This window comes from Ptychodera flava, chromosome 18, assembly GCF_041260155.1.
Source record: "Ptychodera flava strain L36383 chromosome 18, AS_Pfla_20210202, whole genome shotgun sequence".
Classification (NCBI taxonomy): Eukaryota; Metazoa; Hemichordata; class Enteropneusta; family Ptychoderidae; genus Ptychodera; species Ptychodera flava.
Window position 1 is genome coordinate 3,608,468 of NC_091945.1, and position 25,087 is coordinate 3,633,554.

The following is a 25,087-nucleotide window of genomic DNA, read 5'->3' on the forward strand; positions in this document are numbered from 1 at the left end:
ACCAAGCATTGTTAACTTCATAATCGGCCATTTTGTAACTTTCGGTTGCCATTTTGGTTTTATGACGCCATCACAATAATTAATTTGCATCAATTATACGCTTTGTATGTAATTTGGGGTTTAATTTCAGCTCAGGCGATAAAATACTGAACAGGCATAATTTTTTGCACCAATTTTTGGAAACCTCTACGCAAGAGTTGAGAGGATACCAACGAACACATCCACGGATCAATGGACTGAAAATTATGAACATGTCCAAAAAACTAGTCTTTGAGATATTCTAACGATAAAATATTACCTGCGAATCAGTTTTACTATTCAAAGAAAGTTGAGAAAGAATGGAGCTGTTATTTTCTTAAGTTATGGGCGAATTTTATCATTTATCCGTCATAGGGTAGCGTAACTTCGGCAATCTTCGGATAAGACGCTGCAGCTGACGCTGAGTAGCGTCATTTTCAGCGTCAGCTAGAAAGGTCACCTGCGGCAGAGGATGAGGATGACGCCTACTTTACGATCGTTGCGTCAACACGGAGTAAACAAGAGAGTATTTCAGATAAATTTTTAAAATTATTAATACCTTACAATCATACGTCACGCAGTGAATAATGTAGTGAAATTATAGTGAAGTAATTATTGTGAAATTTGGTTGCTGAACTACAGTTTTTGGCACGCGCACTGCGCTGCGCAAGTTTAATTTTGTTCTGTGCGTTTAGCGGACGCGCTGAATGCGTTCAATGTCTATACTCACAATCACGCTACGCAGTTTACGTCAGGTTATTCACAAAACTGGTGAATATGAATAAGGTTATTTATTCATAAAATACAGGTATTCATACCCGAGTACATCCTACCGCGGAGGTATTGTCCGAGACGTGTACTAGGACATAAATCATGGTATTTTGTGAAGTTAATAACCTTATTCCTATACACATTTTTAGTCCAATCAAATATGTTTAATGCGTCATACGTTATGGCCTTGTCACACCTTGACGATTTAGCCAGCATATGCCAACGTATTTGTCTGAAAATGTGGCGAATACGCTGGTCTTACGTCGAAATGCTTTGGGTAATTTTGTATGAGTTTAGAGCACGCTGAAGCACGCTGTTATACGTCGTAGTGTGGAGAGGTCGTCGAAAACTTTTGTGCATGCACAAACTTTTCGACGTATGCCAGCGTATGGCTCATATGTCCCGCGCACGCGGGCCGTAAGTTGTAGGTATGTTGCGCGCTCGTTAAGACAAGTTCACACGTTACGTGTAAGTTACTAATAAATCCAAAAATACGTCGAGATAATTGTTTAGCTTACCCAAAGTGCATTTTTAACCTGGAGTACGTTATGAATACCCTATGTATACGCGCAAAATTGAATCGTTCAGCAAGCCAGCGTTTTAGAAAAAATTGATACGTCGGCATACGCTTGCTAAATCGTCAAGGTTGACAGCTACCTTACAACGGCTTTGTATAAATAAACACTTTGACGATTCGTTATTCCTAACAGAATTGTCCCCGAGGTTATCGTTCGCCCAGTTAAAGCGATGAAATTCGTTTCTTCGCTTCGATAAAGTGTGTATGTGCGATGTATGACAGTGAGCATGCGTGCGTGAGTGCTTCACGACCTCTACAACGTGTTGAGTGGTCTCGGTCAGAAAATGTAAAAACTTAGCCGGCTATTGAACCACTCTTTTTTGGGAGTTGAGATTTAGCCGAGTGGTTCTGTCTGTGGCCTCTCAGCTAGGCGACTGATGCCGTATGTTGTGGGTTCGAATCCGATTGAAAATTATCCGTATTATCTTGCCAAAGTGATAATGTGATCCTGTCTATCTATCTATCTATCTATCTATCTATCTATCTATCTATCTATCTATCTATCTATCTATCTAACTGTCTATCTGTCTCTCTATCTCTCTGTCTCTCTGTCTCTCTGTCTACCTACCTATCTACCTACCTACCAACCTATTTAGAAAATGTCTTTTTCAGTGTCATATAATTCGCCTCCGAATTGTACCAGCCAATCAACCGTAATAACGAAAGGTTACTAATTCATAGGTTGTGAATGGTTCACACACTGCTGGATTTCCCGATGTTTTCATAAGATTGCTACAAGGTCAACAACGTCAATTTTGAATGGAATTCACGTTAATACATTTGACCCCGCATCGCAGACACCAACAACGACTTTACGATAAAAATACATTGGTTATAGATGCAGGTGTAAACTAACACATGGGAATTTCCTTGAAGTAGTTTGAACTGAGTTACGAAAATAAGTTATTCTAGAATTTGCGTCAAACTACACAGTGTCAAAACCATTAGCTTAACAGGCTCATTTCATTAATGATTTAACACAGTTTCCGAATCTGAGATATACGATAACAACGAACAACAAGCGACCTAACGGCCGATATAGCTCCGCTGTGTTTATGTAGAGAATAACTATTTTTAACACATGTTGATGAAGAAGGCGGAAATCTTTTATAGCTCATTTCAGTGGCCAGTTAAAAGTGGCTAAAATAGCTGCAAAAATATACAATTGAAGATTTCGTCGTAATTTGAATATATCACATTGGATCATCCCTAAGAAGATGTCAACGAAAGCTGTCTGGCGAGTAGTTTTTTGAGAATGAAATTTTCTGACCAAAAATGCCCCCCCCCCCTCCCAATAGAAATTGCAGAATCACCATAATGTCAATATATTATATATTGCCATTATCCCTTGGAACCTGTATACCAAATATCAAAGCATCGACATGCAGTTTTTGAGAAACACATTTTTTGACCAAAAATTGCAAAAATTGCCCCCAAAATACAAAATTACAGATTTCATCAGAAAGTCAATATATATTACTTAGTTCATCTACAGAAGCCTGTATACCAAATTTCAAAGCTATCAGACCAGTACCTTTTGAGAAACACATATTTTTACCGAAAATGGCAAAAAAATTGCCCAAAAATTCAAAATTGCAGATTTCATCATAATTTACATAAATATAATTAAGTTTATCTATAGGAACCTGTGTACCAATTTCAAAGTTATCAGATGAGTAGTTTTGGAAATACACATTTTTTGACCAAATATGGCAAAAATTGCCCCCAAAATACAAAATTACAGATGTCATCAGAAACTCAATATATTTTGCTTAGTTCATCTGTAAAAACCTATATACCAAATTTCAAAGCTATCAGACCAGTACTTTTTGAGAAACACTTTTTTCGACCAAAAGTGGAAAAAATTGCCCCAAAAATTCAAAATTCCAGAATTCATCATAATTTCAATTAATATAATTAAATTCATCTATAGAAATCTGTATACCAATTTCAAAGCTATCAGATTAGTAGTTTTTGACGTAAACATTTTTTGACCAAAAATGGCAAAAAATACCCAAAAATACAGAATTACAAGTTTCATCGGAAATTCAATATATACTACTTTATGTATCTATAGAAACCTGTATACCAATTTCAAAGCTATCAGACCAGTACTTTTTGAGAAAACATTTTCCGACCAAAATGGCAAAAATTGCCGTTAAAACGCAAATTTGCATATTTCTTCACAATTTGAAAAAATCTGAAATAGATCATCCCTAGGGACCTATGTACCAAATATCAAAGCTATCTGAGTGGTAGTTTTGAAGAAGAAGATGTTTTTTACAAACAACGACAAACATTGCCTTGAAAATACAAATATGCAAATTTCACCACGTTGACAAATTTTACTGAGGTCACCCAGAGTAAACTGCTTATCAAATTTCAAAGCAATCGGACAAGCGGTTTCAGAGAAGAAGATTTTTTTACCAAAAACAGTAAAAGATGCCCCAAAAATACAAATATGCAAATTTCACCACGATTTGAATAAACTTAAGTGAGTTTACCCCAAGTTAAATGCATATAAATTTCAAAGCAATCGGATCTGCGGTTTCAGAGAAAAAGGCAATTGTTGATGGACGATAACGGATGACGAACGACGGAAGACAACGGAAAATCAAATATTTGATAAACTCTGCGTCACTGACAGTGGAGCTAAAAAGTTGTTAACATTAAAATGTGGTTACTGTTTAATACGTGATTCATTCACTGACCTTGAAACAGCTAATACAAATATGCAAATTTCACCACGATTTTAATAAACTTAAGTGCACGAGTTTACCCCAAGTTAAATGCATATAAAATTTGAAAGTAATCGGATTTGCGGTTTCAGAGAAAAAGGCAATTGTTGATGGATGATAACGGATGACGAACGACGGAAGACAACGGAAAATCAACCTATTTGATAAACTCTGCGTCACTGACAGTGGAGCTAAAAAGTTGCTAACATTAAAATGTGGTTACTGTTTAATACGTGATTCATTCACTGACCTTGAAACAGCTATCTTGAGATTTAGTCCATCCTGTGGCACAATCTGTAGACCCTCCAGAGATTTGGCGAATTAGGAAGCATACTGTAATGAACAAAATTGTGAAAGCTGTTTTAGTGGACGAGAGGCGCCTGAACTGGACAATTTAGGGGATGGCAATGACATAATACATACATACATACATACATACATACATACATACATACACACACACACACACACACACACACACACACACACACACACATACATACATACATACATACATACATTCATTCATTCCTTACAAGCAACAGTACTTTGACAATTTCCACAGGTCGATTAGGCAATATATTTGTGATGATTTTCCTATATTATCATAACAATGATTTTGAATATTAATAAATTATTAATATGAATGTTACAGAATATTAAATTTTTTTTTACAAACACTGTCGTCTACTTAGTGTAAATGGCGTCTAGAAACTACATAGTTGTGATAATTATGATTATTAATAAATTACGATTATGATTAATAAAATCATATTTTACACATTGTAATCTGCTTATGTGAACAACCCTCTGGAAACCCTTATATAGTTTCACAATCTATGCCAAAATATACAAGTGACACCATTGCCCAGGTTCAGTCTACGGCGAGAGTCACCATTGCCCAGGTTCAGTCTACGGCGAGAGTTACTACACACATACACTGTGTAGTAACTCTCGCCGTAGACTGAACCTGGGCAATGGTGTCACTTGTTTATTTTGGCATAGATTGTGAAAATATATAAGGTTTTCCAGAGGGTTGTTCACATAAGCAGATTAAAATGTGTAAAATATGATTTTATTAATCATAATCGTAATTTATTAATAATCATAATTATCACAAACATGGAATTTCCAGACGGCATTTACACAAATTAGACGACATTGTTTGTAAAAAAGTTTTAATATTCTGTAACATTCATATTAATAATTTATATCGACCTGTGCAATTTCTGCAACTCATGGTGAGACTGTGTACAAAAGCACAACACATTCTCAAATGTCTCTGCAGGAGGCATCATAAATAAACATTTGACCACAAATTTTCTCTCAAATAAAACTGTTTCGTCAAAGTCTTCAGAATTGTAATTTTTTCAAAATAGGTTAAACCCAAAATTCCAATTGACCAAATGGTGCAAATAAAAATACATGGTTGCTAGAGGGTGTTTTGCAACGTTAACTTTCTCTCATCTCGCGTCAAGAAAAGTTCGTGTTTTCTGAAGTTTGAAAGTTGATTTATTGTCCGGGACTGTACAACCCATTGAGAAGGTTATTGGCAATTGACAGCCAAGAGGATATCAAAATGGCAGTTTCTATTGAGGTGTGGCGAGCAAGAATTGGCGTATTCAATTCTCGACCACGTTTGACAGGCGACGGTCATATTGGATTTCACACCAGCGGCAATGGTATGTGCTTTAAAAATGTAACAACTTTAGCCGGCTATTGAACCACTCTTTTTGGGAGTGGAGATGTAGCCGAGCGGTCTGTCTGTGGCCTCTCAGCTAGGCGACTGATGCCGTATGTTGTGGGTTCGAATCCGATTGAAAACTATCCGTATTTTCTAACCTGGGTTGGTAACACTGCTGGTGGACAGAATTGTCCCGAGGTTATCGTTCGTCCAGTTAAAGCGATGAAATTCGTTTCTTCGCTTCGATAAAGTGTGTATATGCGATGTATGATAGTGAGCATGCGTGCGTGAGTGCTTCACGAACTCTACAACGTGTTGAGCCGTCACAGTCAGAAAAAGTAACAACTTAGCTGGCTATTGAACCACTATTTTTGGGAGTGGAGATGTAGCCGAGCGGGTCTGTCTGTGGCCTCTCAGCTAGGCGACTGATGCCGTATGTTGTGGGTTCGAATCCGATTGAAAACTATCCGTATTTTCTAACCTGGGTTGGTAACACTGCTGGTGGACAGAATTGTCCCCGAGGTTATCGTTCGCCCAGTTAAAGCGATGAAATTCGTTTCTTCGCTTCGATAAAGTGTGTATGTGCGATGTATGACAGTGAGTATGCGTGCGTGAGTGCTTCACTAACTCTACAACGTGTTGAGCGGTCTCAGTCAGAAAAATGTAACAACTTAGCCGGCTATTGAACCACTCTTTTTGGGAGTGGAGATTTAGCCGAGCGGGTCTGTCTGTGGCCTCTCAGCTAGGCGACTGATGCCGTATGTTGTGGGTTCGAATCCGATTGAAAACTATCCGTATTTTTGTAACCTGGGTTGGTAACACTGCTGGTGGACAGAATTGTCCCCGAGGTTATCGTTCGCCCAGTTAAAGTGATGAAATTCGTTTCTTCGCTTCGATAAAGTGTGTATGTGCGATGTATGATAGTGAGCATGCGTGCATGAGTGCTTCACAAACTCTACAACGTGTTGAGCGGTCACAGTCAGAAAAATGTAACAACTTAGCCGGCTATTGAACCACTCTTTTTGGGAGTGGAGATGTAGCCGAGCGGGTCTGTCTGTGGCCTCTCAGCTAGGCGACTGATGCCGTATGTTGTGGGTTCGAATCCGATTGAAACTATCCGTACTTTGTTGTGCGATTACTCATATTGAGTATGCTGTTGAAGTCGGAAGACGTTGAGAGTAATCCAGGTCCCAATCCAGGTGGTAAACAACCTAATGAGAGAAGACCAACACGACAAACTACCCTGACTGGTTCCTTTGCCGGAGCAGAAAATGAAAATTTTAAGCTGACGGATATAATGTGTGAATTACGTAATCGGAAAGCTCACTTGGGTAGGAAGATGGACAAGCTGTCGGCCGATCTACATAGAAAAATCGACGACCTCGCTAGTGACATACACGATGTACAACAAGAAGTGCAGGAAACTAGAGAAGAGGTCGCTCGGCTTGCTGAAGAGAATAAACATCCGAGGGCCCGGACAGAATTAACAGGGGGAGGGCTGGTGCAATTGGGGGAGGGTCACCATTTTTCATGCAAGTGTTTAGGGGAGGGTCACTAAATTTTGTGCAAGCATTTGGGGGAGGGTCATTAATTTTCATGCAAGGAAATTTTTATACAATATGACCAAAATGTGTAAACGACCTAAGTAAAATTTCAACTGAAGGACAAAAAATAACCCAAAAGTGACTAAACTATATCTTATGGCCACACAGAATTTCAAAAATCCAGCTTTCTGAAACCTTCAATATGTAAACCTAAAAACGGTCTCAAAATTTTGACTTACTTACATTTCTGTATGAAAGACATTGTTAGAGAACATGAACCATATTATAGGACATCGTTAGAGAACATGAACCTTACAGGCTTTTTTCTAATTGCCCAAGCATAGAAAAATATTGGAAAGACAATTTATTTTTTGGCATTATTAATTCCAGACAATAATGCAAAGTGAACATGTTCTTAGCTGAGGATATTAATTCTATTGAGGGTTAGTGTTGTGCTGTCAGAGTTTGTACATCAAGTTTGTTCCAGGGTTAATTGTTAAAACATATCTGGCTTGTATAAAAATATAATTTAAATCATAACTGTGCTACAAAATCACACCATTTCATGACTATAGTTTCAAAATCTTCTACATCAGGTTAGGGAAGCTCACCTCCCCAGCTGCTTACATCACATTGGCATCAATTTTCATCAAAACTGTCCAAAAGATTTGAAATCGTCAAATTGCTACCAAAACACACTATTTCATTTCTATATTTTAAAAATCTTCATCATCATGAGGGGAATCCCTACCTACTGCCTCCTCGGCTACTTTAACATCACATTGTTGACATGATTTTTCATCAAGCTATTGTGTTGAATAGCATCACAAATCATCACTGTGCATCACACACTTTATGAGAAAATCTGCCAAATCTGTTACTCAGGTAATGAGAAACAGCATTCCTGACTTTTACACACAACAGTGATTTGGCAGCTAGCTGAATTAGTGTACAATTACCTTGTCACATTTGTTCAATCTTGACGGGTGTAGCATACTAGCAGGGACACTTACCCATACCGGACACCTGGTACCACCACTTATCTAGTGGCCTGAGATTGCACCATTGATTTTGTCAGTGGTTTATTTGTTGATGTTTGTTTTTTTGTCTTTTTGAACCAGGTAATTTACTTGCTTTCATGATTGCTGGAATTGATTTAATGTCACATTATAAAGTAACTGCATTTAGATAAAATTAAAGTAGTTTTGATAAAAGTGCCTCTTAATCTACAAACTGATGTGTCCACTTTTGTTGTGAATTTCACCAAAATTGTCTTTATCATGTAGAGGTACAGCAACACCATAATGTAATAGTCCGTGGGCTAGAGGGGGGTCTACGTGCACCCCCCCACAGGATAACAAACCTGTATTTTTCAGAACCCTTGGGGTCCCTAGAATACGAAATGGAATTTTAACAGGAAAAATATAGGGACGCAATAACTGTAATGGTCATGTTTTGAAGGGTACCGCAAAATCACGATTTTCCAAGCCAAATGCATTTTCGTCAAATCTGTCTTCTTGTAAGTCATGTGTTGAGCTCATTTTTAAACATAACCTCATTTGTTTGCTATCATTAGAAAGGGAATTCATTCTTCTTTAAGATGGCATATTGCATTATGCAATAACTTTTACAGTTTTTGTCAAATATAACCAAATCTTACCCCTTACCCCAAAATTTAATTGCAAATTACAGTATCAAATTCTACCAATTTTTTAGCTAGGCATAATAAAATATGCATTGCTTTGTCTGAAATCTGTTTTATTTGATACAGGGACATGTCAAAATATGAAACAAACTTTAACAGAAAAAATATTGGGAATCTACAGCTGTAAGAGTCATATCTTGAAGGGTACCACAAAATAACAGTGTTGCAGATTTGCATGCATTTTGTTAATACTGTCTTCTTATAAGTTATCTGCTGAGCTTGTTTTTGAATATAACCTGGTTTGTTGGAAATCATTAAAAAGATAACTAACTAATCTTTAGAATGACATATTGTAACATGCAATATCTTGTGTAGTTTTCATGATATATAACCAAAACTTACCCCATACCCCAAAGTTTACATTGAAAATTTCAGTCATAGCTAAAACCAAATTCTACCATTTTTTTAGCTTGACACAAAAAATCTGGCCGTTTTGCTATTAAATCTATTTTATTTGTTACAGGGACATGTCAGAAATATAAAATAGACTTTTAAAAGAAACAATATTGGGAATCTACAGCTGTAACAGTCACATTTTGAAGCGTAACGCAAAATCATAATGCAGCAGATTTGCATGCATTTGTGTTAAATTTGTCTTCTTATAAGTTATGTGCTGAGCCTGTTTTTGAATATAACCTGGCTTGTTAGGTATCATTAGAAAGATAATTTACTAATCTTTAAAATGACATATTGTAACATGCAATATCTTCTATAGTTTTCATGATATATAACCAAAACTTACCCAGTACCCCAAAGTTTACATTGAAAATTGTAGTTATAGCTAAAACCAAATTCTACCATTTTTTACCTAGACATATAAAATCTGGCCGTTTTTGCTATAAAATCTATTTTATTTGGTACAGGAACATATAAGAAATATGAAATAGACTTTTAACAGAAAAAATATTGGTGTTCTATGGCTGTAGCAGGCATATTCTGTGGAGTACTGCAAAATCACAGCAGTGCAGACTCATATGTGTTTTTGTTAACTTTGTCCCATTGTAGGTCATCTGCTGCGCTTATTTTATTACATAACCATGTTTATTTGGTACCATTGAAAAGCTCATTTACTACTTTTCTAAATGACATTGTTATATGCCATATCTGATATAGTTTTCATGAAATATGACGAAAACTTACCCCATACCACAAAGTTTATATCGAAAATTACTTTCGTAGCTATCGTCAAATTCTACCAATTTTCTAGCTAGACATAACAAATAAGGCAATGCTTTATATAAAATCTTTTTATTTGGTAGTGGGGAATGTCAGAAATATAAAAATAGACTTTTAACAGAAAATATATTGGGACTCTACAGCTGTAACAGTCATATTTTGAAGGGTCTCGCAAAATCACAGTATTGCCAACTCGCTTGCTTTTTTGTTAAATCTGTCTTCTTATAAGTCATCTGCTGAGCTTGATTTTTGACATAACCTGGCTTGTTAGGTATCAATAGAAAGGTAATTTACTAGTCTTTAAAATAACATATTGTAATATGCAATGTCTTGTTTAGGTTTCATGAAATAGGACCAAAACGTACCCCATACCCAAGGTTTACACAGCAAATTACTACAAATCTGAAACTCTACCTTTTTTACAATTTATTAACTTTATATACCAAAGGCAATGCTTGTATGCAATCTATGAAATATGTGTTTTTGTTTAAAAAGTATGTCACAAGTATGTAATTAACTTTTAACAGGAACATAATATGATTTTGTAGCCTTTTGGATCATATTTGGAAGGGTACCCAGGTATCAGGGCAAATTTGCCGAAACACATACATTTGCAATATATGGGTTCCCCTCCAAAAATGATCCAAATGGCTACTAAATTGTATCATCTTCCCGTTAAAAGTTAATTTTATACTTGTGACATACTTTTGTAACAAATAAATCAGATTTTAAACAAGAATTGCCTTTTGTATTATGTGCAGCAAAAAATGGTAGAATTTAAGATAAGCCATAATTTGCGATTTGAACTTTTTGGGTATGGGGTAAAGTTTGACCATATTCCAGGAAAACTATGAATGACATTGTATATTACAATATGTCATCTTAAAGAAGAATAATCGCCCTACTAATGACACCTCACAAGCCAGGTTGTGTCACAAAATATGTTCAGCAGATGACTTACATGAAGAAGAATTTAACAAAAAAGGTGCCAGTTTGCGGTACTGTGATTTTGCATTTCCCTTCAAAATATTGCTGTTACAACTATACAGTCAAATATTTTTTCTGTTAAAAGTCTATTTCACATTTCTGACATGACCCAGTACCATATACAACAGATTTAATACCGAAACAGAGCTATTTTTATCATGTCTAGCTAAAAATTCACGGAATTTGATCACGTTATCTATGACTGTACAGTACTTTCAATATAAACCTTGGGGTATGGGGTACGTTTTGGTCATATTCCATGAAAAATATACAAGATATTGCCTGTTACAATATGTCATTGTTAAGACTATTCAATTAACTTTTCAATGATACTAAACAACCCTGTTATAATCAACAACAAGCTGAGTAGACGACTTATAAGATGACAGATTTAACAAAAACGCATGCGAATCAGGAATACTGAGATTTTGCTGTACCCTTAAAAATACAGCTGTTACAGCTATAGAATCCCAATATTTTTTTCTGTTAAGAGTTCATTTCATATTTCTGATATGGCCAAGTACAAAATAAAACAGATATCATACAAAAAATGTCTAATTTTTATGTCTGCGTAAAAAATTGCTTGAATTTGACATTAGCTATGACAGTAGCTTTCGATGTAAATTTGGGGTATGGGGTAAGTTTTGGTCATATTTCATAAAATCTGTACAAGATATTGCATTTTACAATATGTCATTTTAAAGACTAGTAAATAATCTTACTAATGATACCTAACAACTTACATTATATTCTATAAGAAGCTCAGCAGATGACTTAAAAGACGAAAGATTCAACAAAAATGCGCGCAATTCAGGAATACTGAGATTTTCCTGTACCCTTCAAAATCTGACTGTTTCAACTACAGAATTCCAATCTTTTTTCTGTTAAAAGTCTATTTATATTTTTGACATGATCCATTACCGATGAAATAGATTTCATACAAATAAATGCCTGATTTTATATGTCTAAGTAAAGAAAATGGTAGAATTTGATTTTAGCTATGACTGCAATTTTCAATGAAAATTTTGGGGTATGGGGTAAGTTTTGGTCATATTTCATGAAAACTATAGAAGATATTGCATGTTACAATATGTCATTTTAAAGATTAGTTAATTATATTTCTAATGATACCTTACAACCCAGGTTATATTCAAAAACAGACTCAACTGGTGACTTATAAAAAGACAGATTTAACAAAAATGCATGCAAATCTGCAACACTAATATTTTGCAGTACCCTTCAAAATATGACCCCTACAGCTGTAGAGTCCTAATATTTTTTTCTGTTAAAAGTCTATTTCATATTTCTGACATGTCCCGTACCAAATAGAATAGATTTAATAGCAAAAACGGCCAGATTTTTTGTGTCAAGCTAAAAAACGGTAGAATTTGGTTTTAGCTATGACTGAAATTTTCAATGTAAACTTTGGGGTATGGGGTAAGGTTTGGTTATATATCATGAAAACTACACAAGATATTGCATGTCAAAATATGTTATTCCAAAGATTAGTAATTATCTTTCTAATTATACTTAACAAGCCAGGTTATATTCAAAACAAGCTCAGCAAATAACTTATAGGAAGGCAGTTTTAACAATAATGCATGCAAATCTGCAACACTGTTATTTTGTGGTACCCTTCAAAATATGACTGTTACAGCTGTAGATTCCCAATATTTTTCTGTTAAAAGTTTATTTCATATTTCTGACATGTCCTTGTATCAAATAAACAGATTTCAGACAAAGCAATGATATTTTATTATGCCTAGCTAAAAAATTGGTAGAATTTGAGTTTTACTGTAATTTGTAATGTTAAATTTTGGGGTAAGGGGTAAGATTTGGTTATATTTGACAAAAACTGTAGAAGGTATTGCATAGTGCAATATGTCATCTTAAAGAAGAATAAATTCCCTTTCTAATGATACCAAACAAATGAGGTTATGTTAAACCAGATATGAACTGAATATGCTCACGTGTTTTACAAACAGGTTAATTAATAGTAGTACGCTTAACAGAACAATGAGATATATGTTATCACTATATGTAGCAGGTTTTTTCAAGTTCGCACAGTACTCTCAGAGGTTAATCACTAATTATAAAACGTTATAAACTTTATTTAATATGCAACTTGAAGTGAGCTGTCAATTAATTTGACACTGCTAAATGCTTTATGGGACAATTAGATATCTATCAGATCAACATTTGTAGCACATTTTATTTTATTTAATGCTGTAATTTTAGAGTAATGTCACTTATTAGAAAGTTCATTAAATATGCAAATAAACCCTACATTAACTTAACAATGTTCAATGATTCATAGCACAATTAAATATTTGTCAAATCAATTTCTGTAGCACGTTTCACCAAATTTTATTGCCAAAATTTCAGAGTTATATACCTAATTACAAAGTTATTAAATATGCAAATGAACCCTGAATTAACTTTATACTACTAAGTGCTTTACAACACAGTAAGATATCTGTCGTATCAGTATGTGCAGCAGTTTTCATCACATTTGATGCAGTTATTTCGGAGTTATATGACTAATTATAAGACTTCATGGAATATGCAAATGAGCTAATTATTAAATTGATACTGCTCAATGCTTCTCAGTACAATAGGATATTTATCAGATCCACATCTGTAGCAAGTTTCATCAAATTTAATGCTGTAATTTTGGAGTAATATCACTAATTACAAAGTTCATTAAATATGCAAATGAACCCTTGATTAACTTCACACAACTAATGCTCTAAACCACAATTAGATATCTGTCGGATCAGTATCTGCAGCAGATTTCATCACATTTGGTGCAGTTATTTTGGAGTTATATCACTAATTACAAAACTTCATAAAATATGCAAATGACCTATTTGTTAACTTGACACTGCCAAATGCTTCTCAGTACAATTAGATATTTATCAAAACAATATCTGTACCCATTTCACTGACTTGGATGCTGTAATTTCAGAGTTATATACCTAATTACAAAGTTTATTAAATATGCAAATGAACCCTTCATTAATATCACACTAGTTAATGCTTTACACTACAGTTAGATATCAGTCGGATCAGTATCTTCAGCAGATTGCATCACATTTGGTGAAGTTATATCGGAGTTATATGACTAATTACAAACCTTCATAAAATATGCAAATGAGCTATTTATTAAGTTGACACTGCCTAATGCTTCTAAGTATAATTAGATATATATCAGATCAATATTTGTTGCAAGTATCATCAAGTTTGGTGCAGGAATTTCAGACTTATCTCACTAATAACAAAAGTTCATTAAATATGCAAATGAGAAGATAATTTACATGACACTCACAGTATCATCATAATGTTCTTAGATTGTCATCTGTGAAAAGTTTCATGAAATTTTGTGCAGTATTTCTTGATATATGTCTACACTGTCATTACCGTCTCCATAGGGAAACCATTGTATGGAAAAAACGATATTGCATAACTTCATTAATATGCAAGCCACACTAACCAAAATCTAATCAGTTCTTGCAAGTAGCACATGGTACCTGTGTACCAGATCTAACTTGAATTCGTTCAGGCGTTTTTGAGTTATCGTGTAAACAGACAGACAGACAGACAGACACACACACACACGGACAGACAGACAGACATCGCTATGACAATAGCCCACTTGTTTACACACGTGAGCTAAAAATGAGCTCAGCACATGACTTACAAGAAGACAGATTTGACGAAAATGCATTTGGCTTAGAAAATCGTGATATTGCGGTACCCTTCAAAACATGACCATAACAGCTATTCCATCCCTATATTTTTTCGGTTAAAATTCCATTTCGTATTCTAGGGATCCCAAGGCTTATGAAAAATACAGGTTTGTTATCCTGTTGGACGGGGTGCACGTAGACCCCCTCTAGCCCACGGATTATAAGGGACTGGTCAGTTTCTTCGGCCTGGGGGGGTGGATTATTTTTTGCCGACGTCAAAAAGTGGCTGACCCCCCTATTCCAAATTTTGAAAACAGGGTGCCCCCCCATTCCAAATTTCGAAAACAGGGTGACCCCCCCTGGGGTGCGACATAGGTAAATAAAAGGTGGACATAATGTCTATATATATATATATATATATATATATATATATATATATATATATATATATATATATATATATATATATATATATATATATATATATATATATATATATATATATGTATTATATTTTACATTTTACATACCGGTATATTTATATTTTAAATAGTCATTCTATGTTTCAATGAATTGTTGACATGTCAGTTGTAAGATAGGACTTTCAAAGTGTCAATCTTAAAGTTTGAATATAGTACATTTTGAATGAACTGTATTTTGAATGAGCTGTGAATGTATTTCACACTTTCTATGCTTAACCAGATGTCCTGAACTGTTGTACAGAAATGGATGTCAATCATTAATATCAAAGAGGAAAAAGCAGTGAATCAAAAAACTTTGACGGGTGTTAAGCCTTGCCAACCATCCAATTAGATTTCCTGAGGAGCCATAGAGAGCTTTTTTAGCCAAATCTGATGTGTACAGTGTCTGAGAGGATCTTTTCTTGTAACATTGAAACCATAAAAGCACAGCTAATAATGACAAAAACTGCCTTTTTTAACTGTTATTTTGTTCATAAAAAAGCATCTTTCTACAGAAAACCTGTGAAACAAAGGAAAATAATTGTATCAATGAGAAGGAAAGATATCTTGTCATCTTTCTATCTCTAAAATAAGTCACTGTATCAAATATATATATTGTGAAATATTTGTGCAAGATGCTTTCTCATACTGAATTCTCATAGAGAGAACAGAATTTGTCATCCTTTTCATATGAAATGCAGATTTCATAATGGTACACTTTCACTTAGCAAACATCAAGATATCTCTGATTTATTCAAGTATGGCGCCCGAAGGGCGCGCCGAAAAATATGAAACATCCTGATATCTCTAATATATATGCCTGGTATATTAAAGTCATGCACCTGAAGGGCATGCTGAAAAATGTCTGATATATTAAAGTAATGCGCTTGAAGAGCACGCTGAAAAATATTGAACATACAGATATCTCTGATGTATGTATGCTTGATATGTTAAAGTTGGGCGTGCTGAAAAATATGACTGATTATTATAGTTACGCGCCCAAAGGGCGCGCCGAAAAATACAACTGAATGATGAATTTGTGGCTGACACTAGCATTTTAGGCAATGATGAGCCTGTGTCAAAATTCAAAAACACACTGACCCCCCCTATTGGGCATTTCAAAACATGGTGACCCCCCCTATCACCAAAGTCAGAAACAGGTGACCCCCCCCCATGAATCCACCGCCCCCCCTCAGGCTGAAGAAACTGACCAGTCCCTAAGCACTTGTGATTGCTCATACACTTAATTATATGGTTAACAAACCATATGTGAAGAACAGCAGTGAAAATTTCACCAGTAGGTTATTTTGGGTCGAAAAGACCAAATATGATATCGATTCCACTGCCCCATGTTTCCATGGTAACCATTTTACGGGTTGAAAATTCGTGTTTTTCTAATATCCCATGGAAAGTTACTTTGATTGATATGGAAATTATCTAATGGGGGAGTTCGAGACAGATAACACAAAAACGAGACTTATTTTAATGTTTCGAGTTGCCATAGTAACCACTTTGGGATTGAAAATGTTATTTTTTCCCTAAATTCCTATAAAAGAACTATTGATTGATGTAAAAAATTGATAATAAGGGTTTGTTCTGGTTTGCACACACACACACACACACACACACACAAATAACACTCATTTTAATGTGAGATGTTTCCATGGTAACCATTCAGGAGTAAAAATTACCAGTTCTTCAAAGATTCCACCTAAAATCCAGTAATCAACAGAATGTGTTATATCAAAGATATATTTTGGGTTAGAAAGACCAAATATCCAGTGTAAAAATCCAGTAATCAACAGAAATATTATACCAAAGGAGTATTTTAGGTTAGAAAGACAAAATATGATATCCATTTTTACTGCTCTGTGTTTCCATAGTAACCTATTTGCGTTTTAAAATTACAATTTTTTTAAAATTCCATTAAAAGTAATCTCAGTAACAATGCAAATGCTCTCTTAAAGCCCCCACTCAATTATCAGATTTATCTAATATAAATATTATTTCCTTGATAAAATATTCAATGGAAAACAAAAGAATGACAAATGTTAATGGGCTGTTGACACATTCGCTAATGTGAGAACCAGGGATTGAGAAGGGCGCCTTTAAGTGTATTTATCACAGCATGAACTCCATGTTCATTTTTAGCTCACAATTGGTTATACCAATGTGAGTTTATCGTATAAGCTGAAGTCGATTGCGTCTGTATGTATGTATGTATGTATGTATGTATGTATGTATGTATGTATGTATGTATGTATGTATGTATGTATGTATGTATGTATGTATGTATGTATGTATGTATGTATGTATGTATGTAGTTGTATGTATGTATGTATGTATGTATGTATGTATGTATGTATGTATGTATGTATGTATGTATGTATGTATGTATGTATGTATGTATGTATGTATGTATGTATGTATGTATGTATGTATGTATGTATGTATGTATGTATGTATGTATGTATGTATGTATGTATGTATGTATGTATGTATGTATGTATGTATGTATGTATGTATGTATGTATGTAGGTACGTACGTACGTACGTACAGTATGGCCGTCAACATAAAAAACACGCAAACCTCTGCACATTTTAGCTTGGTATTGGTGTGTGGATGCACCCTGGGCTATAGATGAGATTTTGTTCAAATGAAGTCTGCATTGCCATAATTATGCAAATGAGCTTACAAAATGTGAAAATGGTCAAGAATTAATATCTCGAGAACCGCTGTTTCGATTGCTTTGAAAATTTGTATGCAAGTACCTTAGGTGCACCTTATACAATTTTATGAATATTGTCGTCGAGATATCCTTAATTTCGTATTTTTGCGAATTTTTTGGTGATTTTTCTCATTTTCAGTAAAAATTCTTCTCCTCTGAAACCGCCAACCGAATCGCTCTCAAATTTGGGTTGGATCTTTGCGAGGGTGTTACTCTTCTAATTTGTTGAAATTATGACAAAATTGGGAAAATTACTATTTTGGAGCAATTTTGTCATTTTTGGTCAAATAATCTTAAACAGTATGTTCTTTTTAAAACCCCTGGACAGACGGCTTTTATATTTAGTACACAGACGTACAGAGACACAATTGTTAGATATGTGGAAATTGTCCTGAAATATACAAATTTGTATTTTTAGGACAATATTGTCATTTTTGGTCAAAAAAACTTGTTCTCAAAATTACAGTTTGATAGCTTTGTAATTTGGTATAAAGTCCCGAGGGATATTATGAGATGAATTTTCCGCTAAAAGTGTTGAGAAAACCCCCAAATTTGTCCATTCTAGGTAATTTTCTCTGTTTGTGACCTTAAATGACCTACACCATCCAAGGATATGTTGTGAGACAGTTTCGAAGGCTGTGAACATAATTTTGTCATATTTGCTATCAATTTGCAGGAAAATTTGATTCAGAAAACAAAGCTGAAGTGAATTTTTTCATTGCGGACAAATTTGTGCAGCTTTTCTGTGTAAGACATACAAGAACTGATGACAAATTTGGATCCAGGATAATTCCAGATGTTGTAATCACCGCCCACAGTGGAAGACATTTCACTATCTGTAACTAACTTAAGTGCTGTTTACATTAGAATGATAACACTCATCGCATTATTTAAAAACTTCCAAAGGTTATAAATACATTTCCTTTCATCTGGCTTATGTAATACCAAAGGATGGAACATTTGATATTAAGGAGGGGGTAGGCTCTAGAAATTGATTAGGTAGCATTACTTTTTTACCCACTCCCACCTTTTCTTTTTATCAAGCCTTCTCTGTCTATTTCTTGTTGTTGACATTTGCTTATGTATTTAGAATCTGCTTGTCCCATTGCTATAAAAGTTGATATGCATGTTCCTAAAGATGACCTCCATACCTAAGTTGGAGACCGTATTTGCTTTTGTCATTCTTGATTTTTCTGGTTTAAATATTTCTTGAATGGACCAATTCAAACCGAATGTGAGCACACTGTCCTTGACGGTATTTGTGTTTTTATGTTGCCATGGTAACCATTTTGGTAACCACAGTTTTTTTATTTAAAACCATAGACCCTTGAGAGGGTCTATGTTAATACATAATTCACTGTTTTTTATTTATTGTATTGATTTCTAAGAAATAACTATTAACATTTGTTCGATAATAATAATAATAATTGTAATTTCTTTGCCTTCATACTAGGGAGAATAATAAAGATAATGTATATAGGGGCCATTCTGGTCAAAATTGTTTTCTGTTAATTTTAGTGTGTTAGAATTAATTTTATATAGACCAGAAATAAATTTTCAAGCATTTTTAATTTTGTTCCATGCAGTCATCCAAAATAAGTGTTATAGTACTAACTTATTATGCATTCATCGAATTAATTTTATGCCTTCAAATTAATTTTATGTGCTAAAATTAATTCTACCAGTATCTAAGATTAATTTATGAACCCAATTCTCCTTATCACCCGATGCATCATTATTTATCAAAAGCAGTAACAGTAGTGCACAGTTATTATGTTTTATTTAAAACATTGTCATGTAATTCACTGGTACTTATTTATTTTATGGATTTATAATTAACGACGTATTAAAGTTCCTTTTATAATAATTTATTTTGATTTATTTGCCTCATGAAGGAAGAATAATGAAGACAAATTAATTTTGATTGTTTAACTAAAGTAAAATTGTGGCCATGTAGTGGTGCATTATTTTTTGTGTGACTTTTCGTGACCCCATAAACTCTACGATTAGCTAGATCTCCCCTTTCCATGGTAGCAATGGCTAAATTTGAACATGGTGCCTGTATACCTTCAATTTTTTTTTAACCCAGCAGGCAAAGATAAGGGGGAATATTACAAGTTAAATGTTTCATGTTTAATACTGCCCAGGGCTCGAAATTAACTTTTTTCCCTGGTAGTCCACTTGGGCTACCATTTTTTGAAGTTGGTAGCCCGCGCCCGCCCGATGACAGTGGCTGGTAGCCCATGCATATTTTGGATCAGGGGTATCTTTTTTCGTTAACCAGACAAGAAAAGGCTATTTTACAAGATTCTGCCCATGAAGTGAATTTTCTAGTCTTTTGATGTGTATACTTGCACACCTTTAATACCCAAGGAAACAGGTATAATGGACGACAGTGGGACTCAAATTTTTGTGACCTATGATGAAGAATCTGTTTCACTCTCAGAGTCGTATGCAAATTTTAAAAGTCGCCATGACAACAGGACAACAATATGGCCTTTTCAGCACTAAGACATACTGTAGCAGGGCTAAAAATAGACCGTGGCCCTTCTGTTGGGAGGAGGCATAATTTCCGTGTCATTGTGATTGATACATTATTATCAAAATGCAACGAGAATGCGTTTTTATTGACCATCGCTTCCTGTGCCTGTCATTCAAGTACGTCAGTTCAGTTATTGAAACTTTGTGTTGCAAAGTTCCACCGCACGGCCGGTCGTCTCCAGAACAAAGTCATACTATGGCAAATGTATATGCTTAGCTGGGTTTGACTGTATTCATCTAGCTCGTCCCAAAGAGACGGACGCATCTTTCAACCTTTCAGCTTGGTGAAAAACGCATTTATTGATTCGCCAAAGGCCTGTGGACTCGCTTATTCTTGCACAAGTGCTATATAGGAAAAATTGTTGAGTACTCACTGTGTCAGTGAATCCGCCATGATGAGAGTTCTTGAAATCGAATCAAAAACTGTTGCCTTGCTCGAAATCGAATACAAATGTCTTTCTCATTAAATTATGTCATTGTTATACAAGAGTTAGAACTCCAAAGTCTGTCACCCTGTTTTTTTTCAAGTTTGGATAAGGCCGGCATTTCCATCTGAATGATTGAACGACGTGAAACGCAAAATTCCATCACATATTAGTAGAAATTAAAATACTGTATATCACATATGCTCCAGGTACGTATAAGCTTATACTCCACAAAATGGCCACAGGCGGCTTGAACTTTAACTGAAAGGATTTCCCAAACGTCCTACTTGTTACCTTACAGACTCACATTTGATGTCCTGAAAAGTATTCTCTGCAGTAATTCCAGTTTCTGTCAACATGCAAAGCTCAACGACATGATATTGCACGAGCGAGACGTAGTATACAGACTACACATTCACGCGCACGCAGACTAAATTGCGCATGCTCATATTGGCAGACTACACGGGACAAACGAGTGCGCATGCGTGAAATTATATTTGCAGCACAGATTTCGCGAAAAACTTGTGCCTTTGCTCTATTTCCATCCCAAAACTTCCTCGATTGCTTACAGTTAATGCACATGAACAAAATAAAAAACAAAAACATCAGGACAGGGAGAGGGTTTATGGTTTCCGCCACAACTACAAATGCCACGCTGAAGATACGTTTACAAGGCATTCATTGCAAATACTCACACATGTGTTTGTTTCCATGCTTCTCAAGTAATTTTACACATGCGCAGTAAGTTTTGAAGCGATGTTACACTAGCATAGACTCTCCACATTTGCTGTGCCTTGTTTTGTGCGCGCCCACTACTGCCATGATGGGCCTGCATTCGAACACTTCTTTTTCAGAATTCCCAAAGCTTCAATGAACTGCTATTAGATTTCTATATAATACTTATAGCCCCTAAACTTGTAAAAATTAATATAAGTATTACATAGAAATAATAACGCGAATAATAATAGGTTCAATTTCCATGAAAATTTCACCATAAGGGTATTTTGGGTCAAAAAGACCAAATATTATATCGATTTCACTGCCCCATGTTACCATGGTAACCATTTTAGGGGTTTAAAATTTCAGTTTTCTTAAATCCAATGAAAAGTTACTCTGATTGATATGAAAAGTATCTAGCAGGGGAGTTCGGGTCAGAGAACACAAAAACCAGACTTATTTTAATGTTTTGAGTTGCCATGGTAACTATTCTGGGATTGAAAATGTTACTTTTTCCCTAATTCCTATTAAAGAACTATTGATTGATATAAAAATTGATAATAAGGGTTTTTCTGGTTAGCACACCAAAAAAATCACTCATTTTAATGTGAGATATTTTCATGGCAACCATTCAGGAGTAAAAATTACCAGTTTTTCAAAGATTCCATCTAAAATTCAGGAATCAACAGAATGTGTTATATCAAAGGGATATTTTGGGTTAGAAAGACCAAATATCCAGTGTAAAAATCCAGTTATCAACGGAAGTATTATACCAAACGGTTATTCGGGTTCGAAAGACAAAATATGATATCCATTTTTACTGCCCTGTGTTTCCATAGTAACCTATTTGCGTTTTAAAATTTCAATTTTTTCCTAAGTCCATTAAAAGTAATCCCAGTTACTATGTAAATGCTCTCCTAAGTGTATTTATAACAGCATGAACTCCATGTTCATTTTTGTTTTATGTTGCCATAGTAACCATTTCGGTAACCACAGTTTTTTTATTTAAAACCATAGACCCTCGAGAGGGTCTATGTTAAAACATAATTCACTGTTTTTTATTTATTTTATGGATTTCTAAGTAACAACTTTTAACATTTGTTCTATAATAATAATAATAATATAATAATAATAATAATAATTGTAATTTCTTTGCCTTCATTCTGGAAAGAATAATAAAGATAATGTATATTGGGGCCATTTTGGTCAAAATTATGTTTTCCGTTAATTTTAGTGTGTTAGAATTAATTTTACATAGACCAGAAATAATTTTTCAAGCATTTTTAATTGTGTTTCATGCAGTCATCCCAAATAAGTGTTATATAGTATATAACTATAAACTAACTTATTGTGCATTTATCGAATTAAGTTTATGCCTTCAAATTAATTTTATTTGCTGAAATTAATTCTACTAGTATCCGAACCCAATCCTCCTTATCACCCAATGTACCATTATATTTATCACAAGCAGTAACAGTAGCGCACAGTTTTTTTTTGTTTTATTTAAAACATAATTCACTGGTACTTATTTTATGGATTTATAATTAACGACGTATAATAATGTTCATTTTATATAATTTATTTTGATTTCTTTGCCTTATTTTAGGAAGAATAATGAAGAAAATTATATAATTCTGATTGTTTAAGTAAAGTAAAATTATGGCCTGTAGTGGTGCATTATTTTTTGTGTGACCTGGCGTGACCCCATAAACTCTATGATTCTGATGATTAGCTAGATCTCCCCTTTCCATGGTAGCAATGGCTAAATTTGAACGTGATCCCTGTATCATCTCTAAAAAAATTTTTAAAACCCAGCAGGCAAAGACATGGGGAAATATTACAAGTTAAATGTTTCATGTTTAATATTGCCAAGGGCTCGAAATTAACTTTTTTCCCTGGTAGTCCACTTGGGCAACCATATTCTGAAGTTGGTAGCCCGGTGACACTGGCTGGTAGCCCATGCATATTTTAGATCAGGGTATCTTTTTTCGTTAACCAGACAAGAAAGGGCTATTTTACAAGGTTCTGCCCATGAAGTGAATTTTCTAGTCCTTTGATGTGTATACTTGCACACCTTTAATGCCCAAGGAAACAGGTGTAATGAACGACAGTGGGACTCAAAAGTCTTGTGACCTATAAAAAACCTGTTTCACTCTCACAGTTGTATGCAAATTTTAAAAGTCGCCATGACAATATGACAACAATATGGCCTTTTCAGCACTGAGACATACTGTAGCAGGGCTAAAAATAGACCATGGCCCTTCTGTTGGGAGGAGGCATAATTTCCGTGTCATTTAGATTGATACATTATTATCAAAATGCAACGACAATGCGTTTTTATTGGCCATCGTTTCCTGTGCCTGTCATTCAAGTACGTCAGTTCAGATATGGAAACTTTGTTGCAAAGTTCCACCGCACGGCCGGTCGTCTCCAGAACAAAGTCATACTATGGCAAATTTCTATGCCCAGCTGGGTTTGACTGCATTTATCTAGCTCGTCCCAAAGTGACCGACGCATCTTTCAACCTTTCAGCTTGGTGAAAAACGCATTTATTGATTCGCCAAAGGCCTGTGGACTCGCTTATTTTTGCACAAGTGCTACATGGACATAGGAAAAGTTGTTGAATACTCACTGTTTCAGTGAATCCGCCATGATGAGAGTTCTCAAATCAAAAATTGCCGAGCTCGAATACAAATGTCTTCAACGTCATTGTTATACAAGAGTTAGCATTCCAAAGTCTGTCACCCTGATTTTTTTCAAAGTTTGGAGAAGGCCGGCATTTCCATCTGAATGATTAAACGACGTGAAACGCAAAATTCCGTCGCATACTATCTGACAATATGTACAGTAGGAATACTGTTTACCGTCGCTCCTGGTACGTATAACCTTATACTCCACAAAATGGCCACAGGTGGCGTGACCTTTCTGAAAGGATTTCTAAACGTCCTACTTGTTACCTTAGGGACTCACTTGTGATGTTCTGAAAAGTATTCTCTGCAGTAATTCCAGTTTCTGTCAACATGCAAAGCTCAACGGCAAGATTATAGCACGAGATGTAGTGTACAGACTACACAATCACGCGCAGGTAAACATAATTGCGCATGCTGATATTGGCAGACCAGACTACACTGGAAACCGAGAGCGCATGCGTGAAGGTATATTTGCAGCAAATACACTGGCATAGACTTTCCACAGTCGCTGTGCCTTGTTTTGTGCGCGCCCACGACTGCCACAATGGGCTTGCATTCGAACACTCTTTTTTCAGAATTCCCACAGCTTCAATGAACTGTTATTAGATTTCTATATAATACTTATAGCCTCTAAA

The 25,087-nt window shown here is 35.0% G+C and overlaps 3 protein-coding genes across 4 annotated transcripts in view; 1 reads left to right on the forward strand and 2 right to left on the reverse strand.

The window, feature by feature from the left end:
- LOC139116693 (uncharacterized) overlaps positions 1–25,087 on the forward strand; it is a 559,130-nt gene that overhangs the window by 67,788 nt on the left and 466,255 nt on the right. The window lies entirely within an intron of this gene.
- LOC139116689 (macrophage mannose receptor 1-like) overlaps positions 1–25,087 on the reverse strand; it is a 155,392-nt gene that overhangs the window by 34,730 nt on the left and 95,575 nt on the right. The window lies entirely within an intron of this gene.
- LOC139116694 (snaclec A3-like) overlaps positions 1–25,087 on the reverse strand; it is a 60,942-nt gene that overhangs the window by 23,943 nt on the left and 11,912 nt on the right. Inside the window, exon 3 of the mRNA XM_070679286.1 lies at positions 4,355–4,437. Coding sequence (XP_070535387.1) covers positions 4,355–4,437 — 83 coding nt within the window. The remainder of the gene's footprint in view (positions 1–4,354; positions 4,438–25,087) is intronic.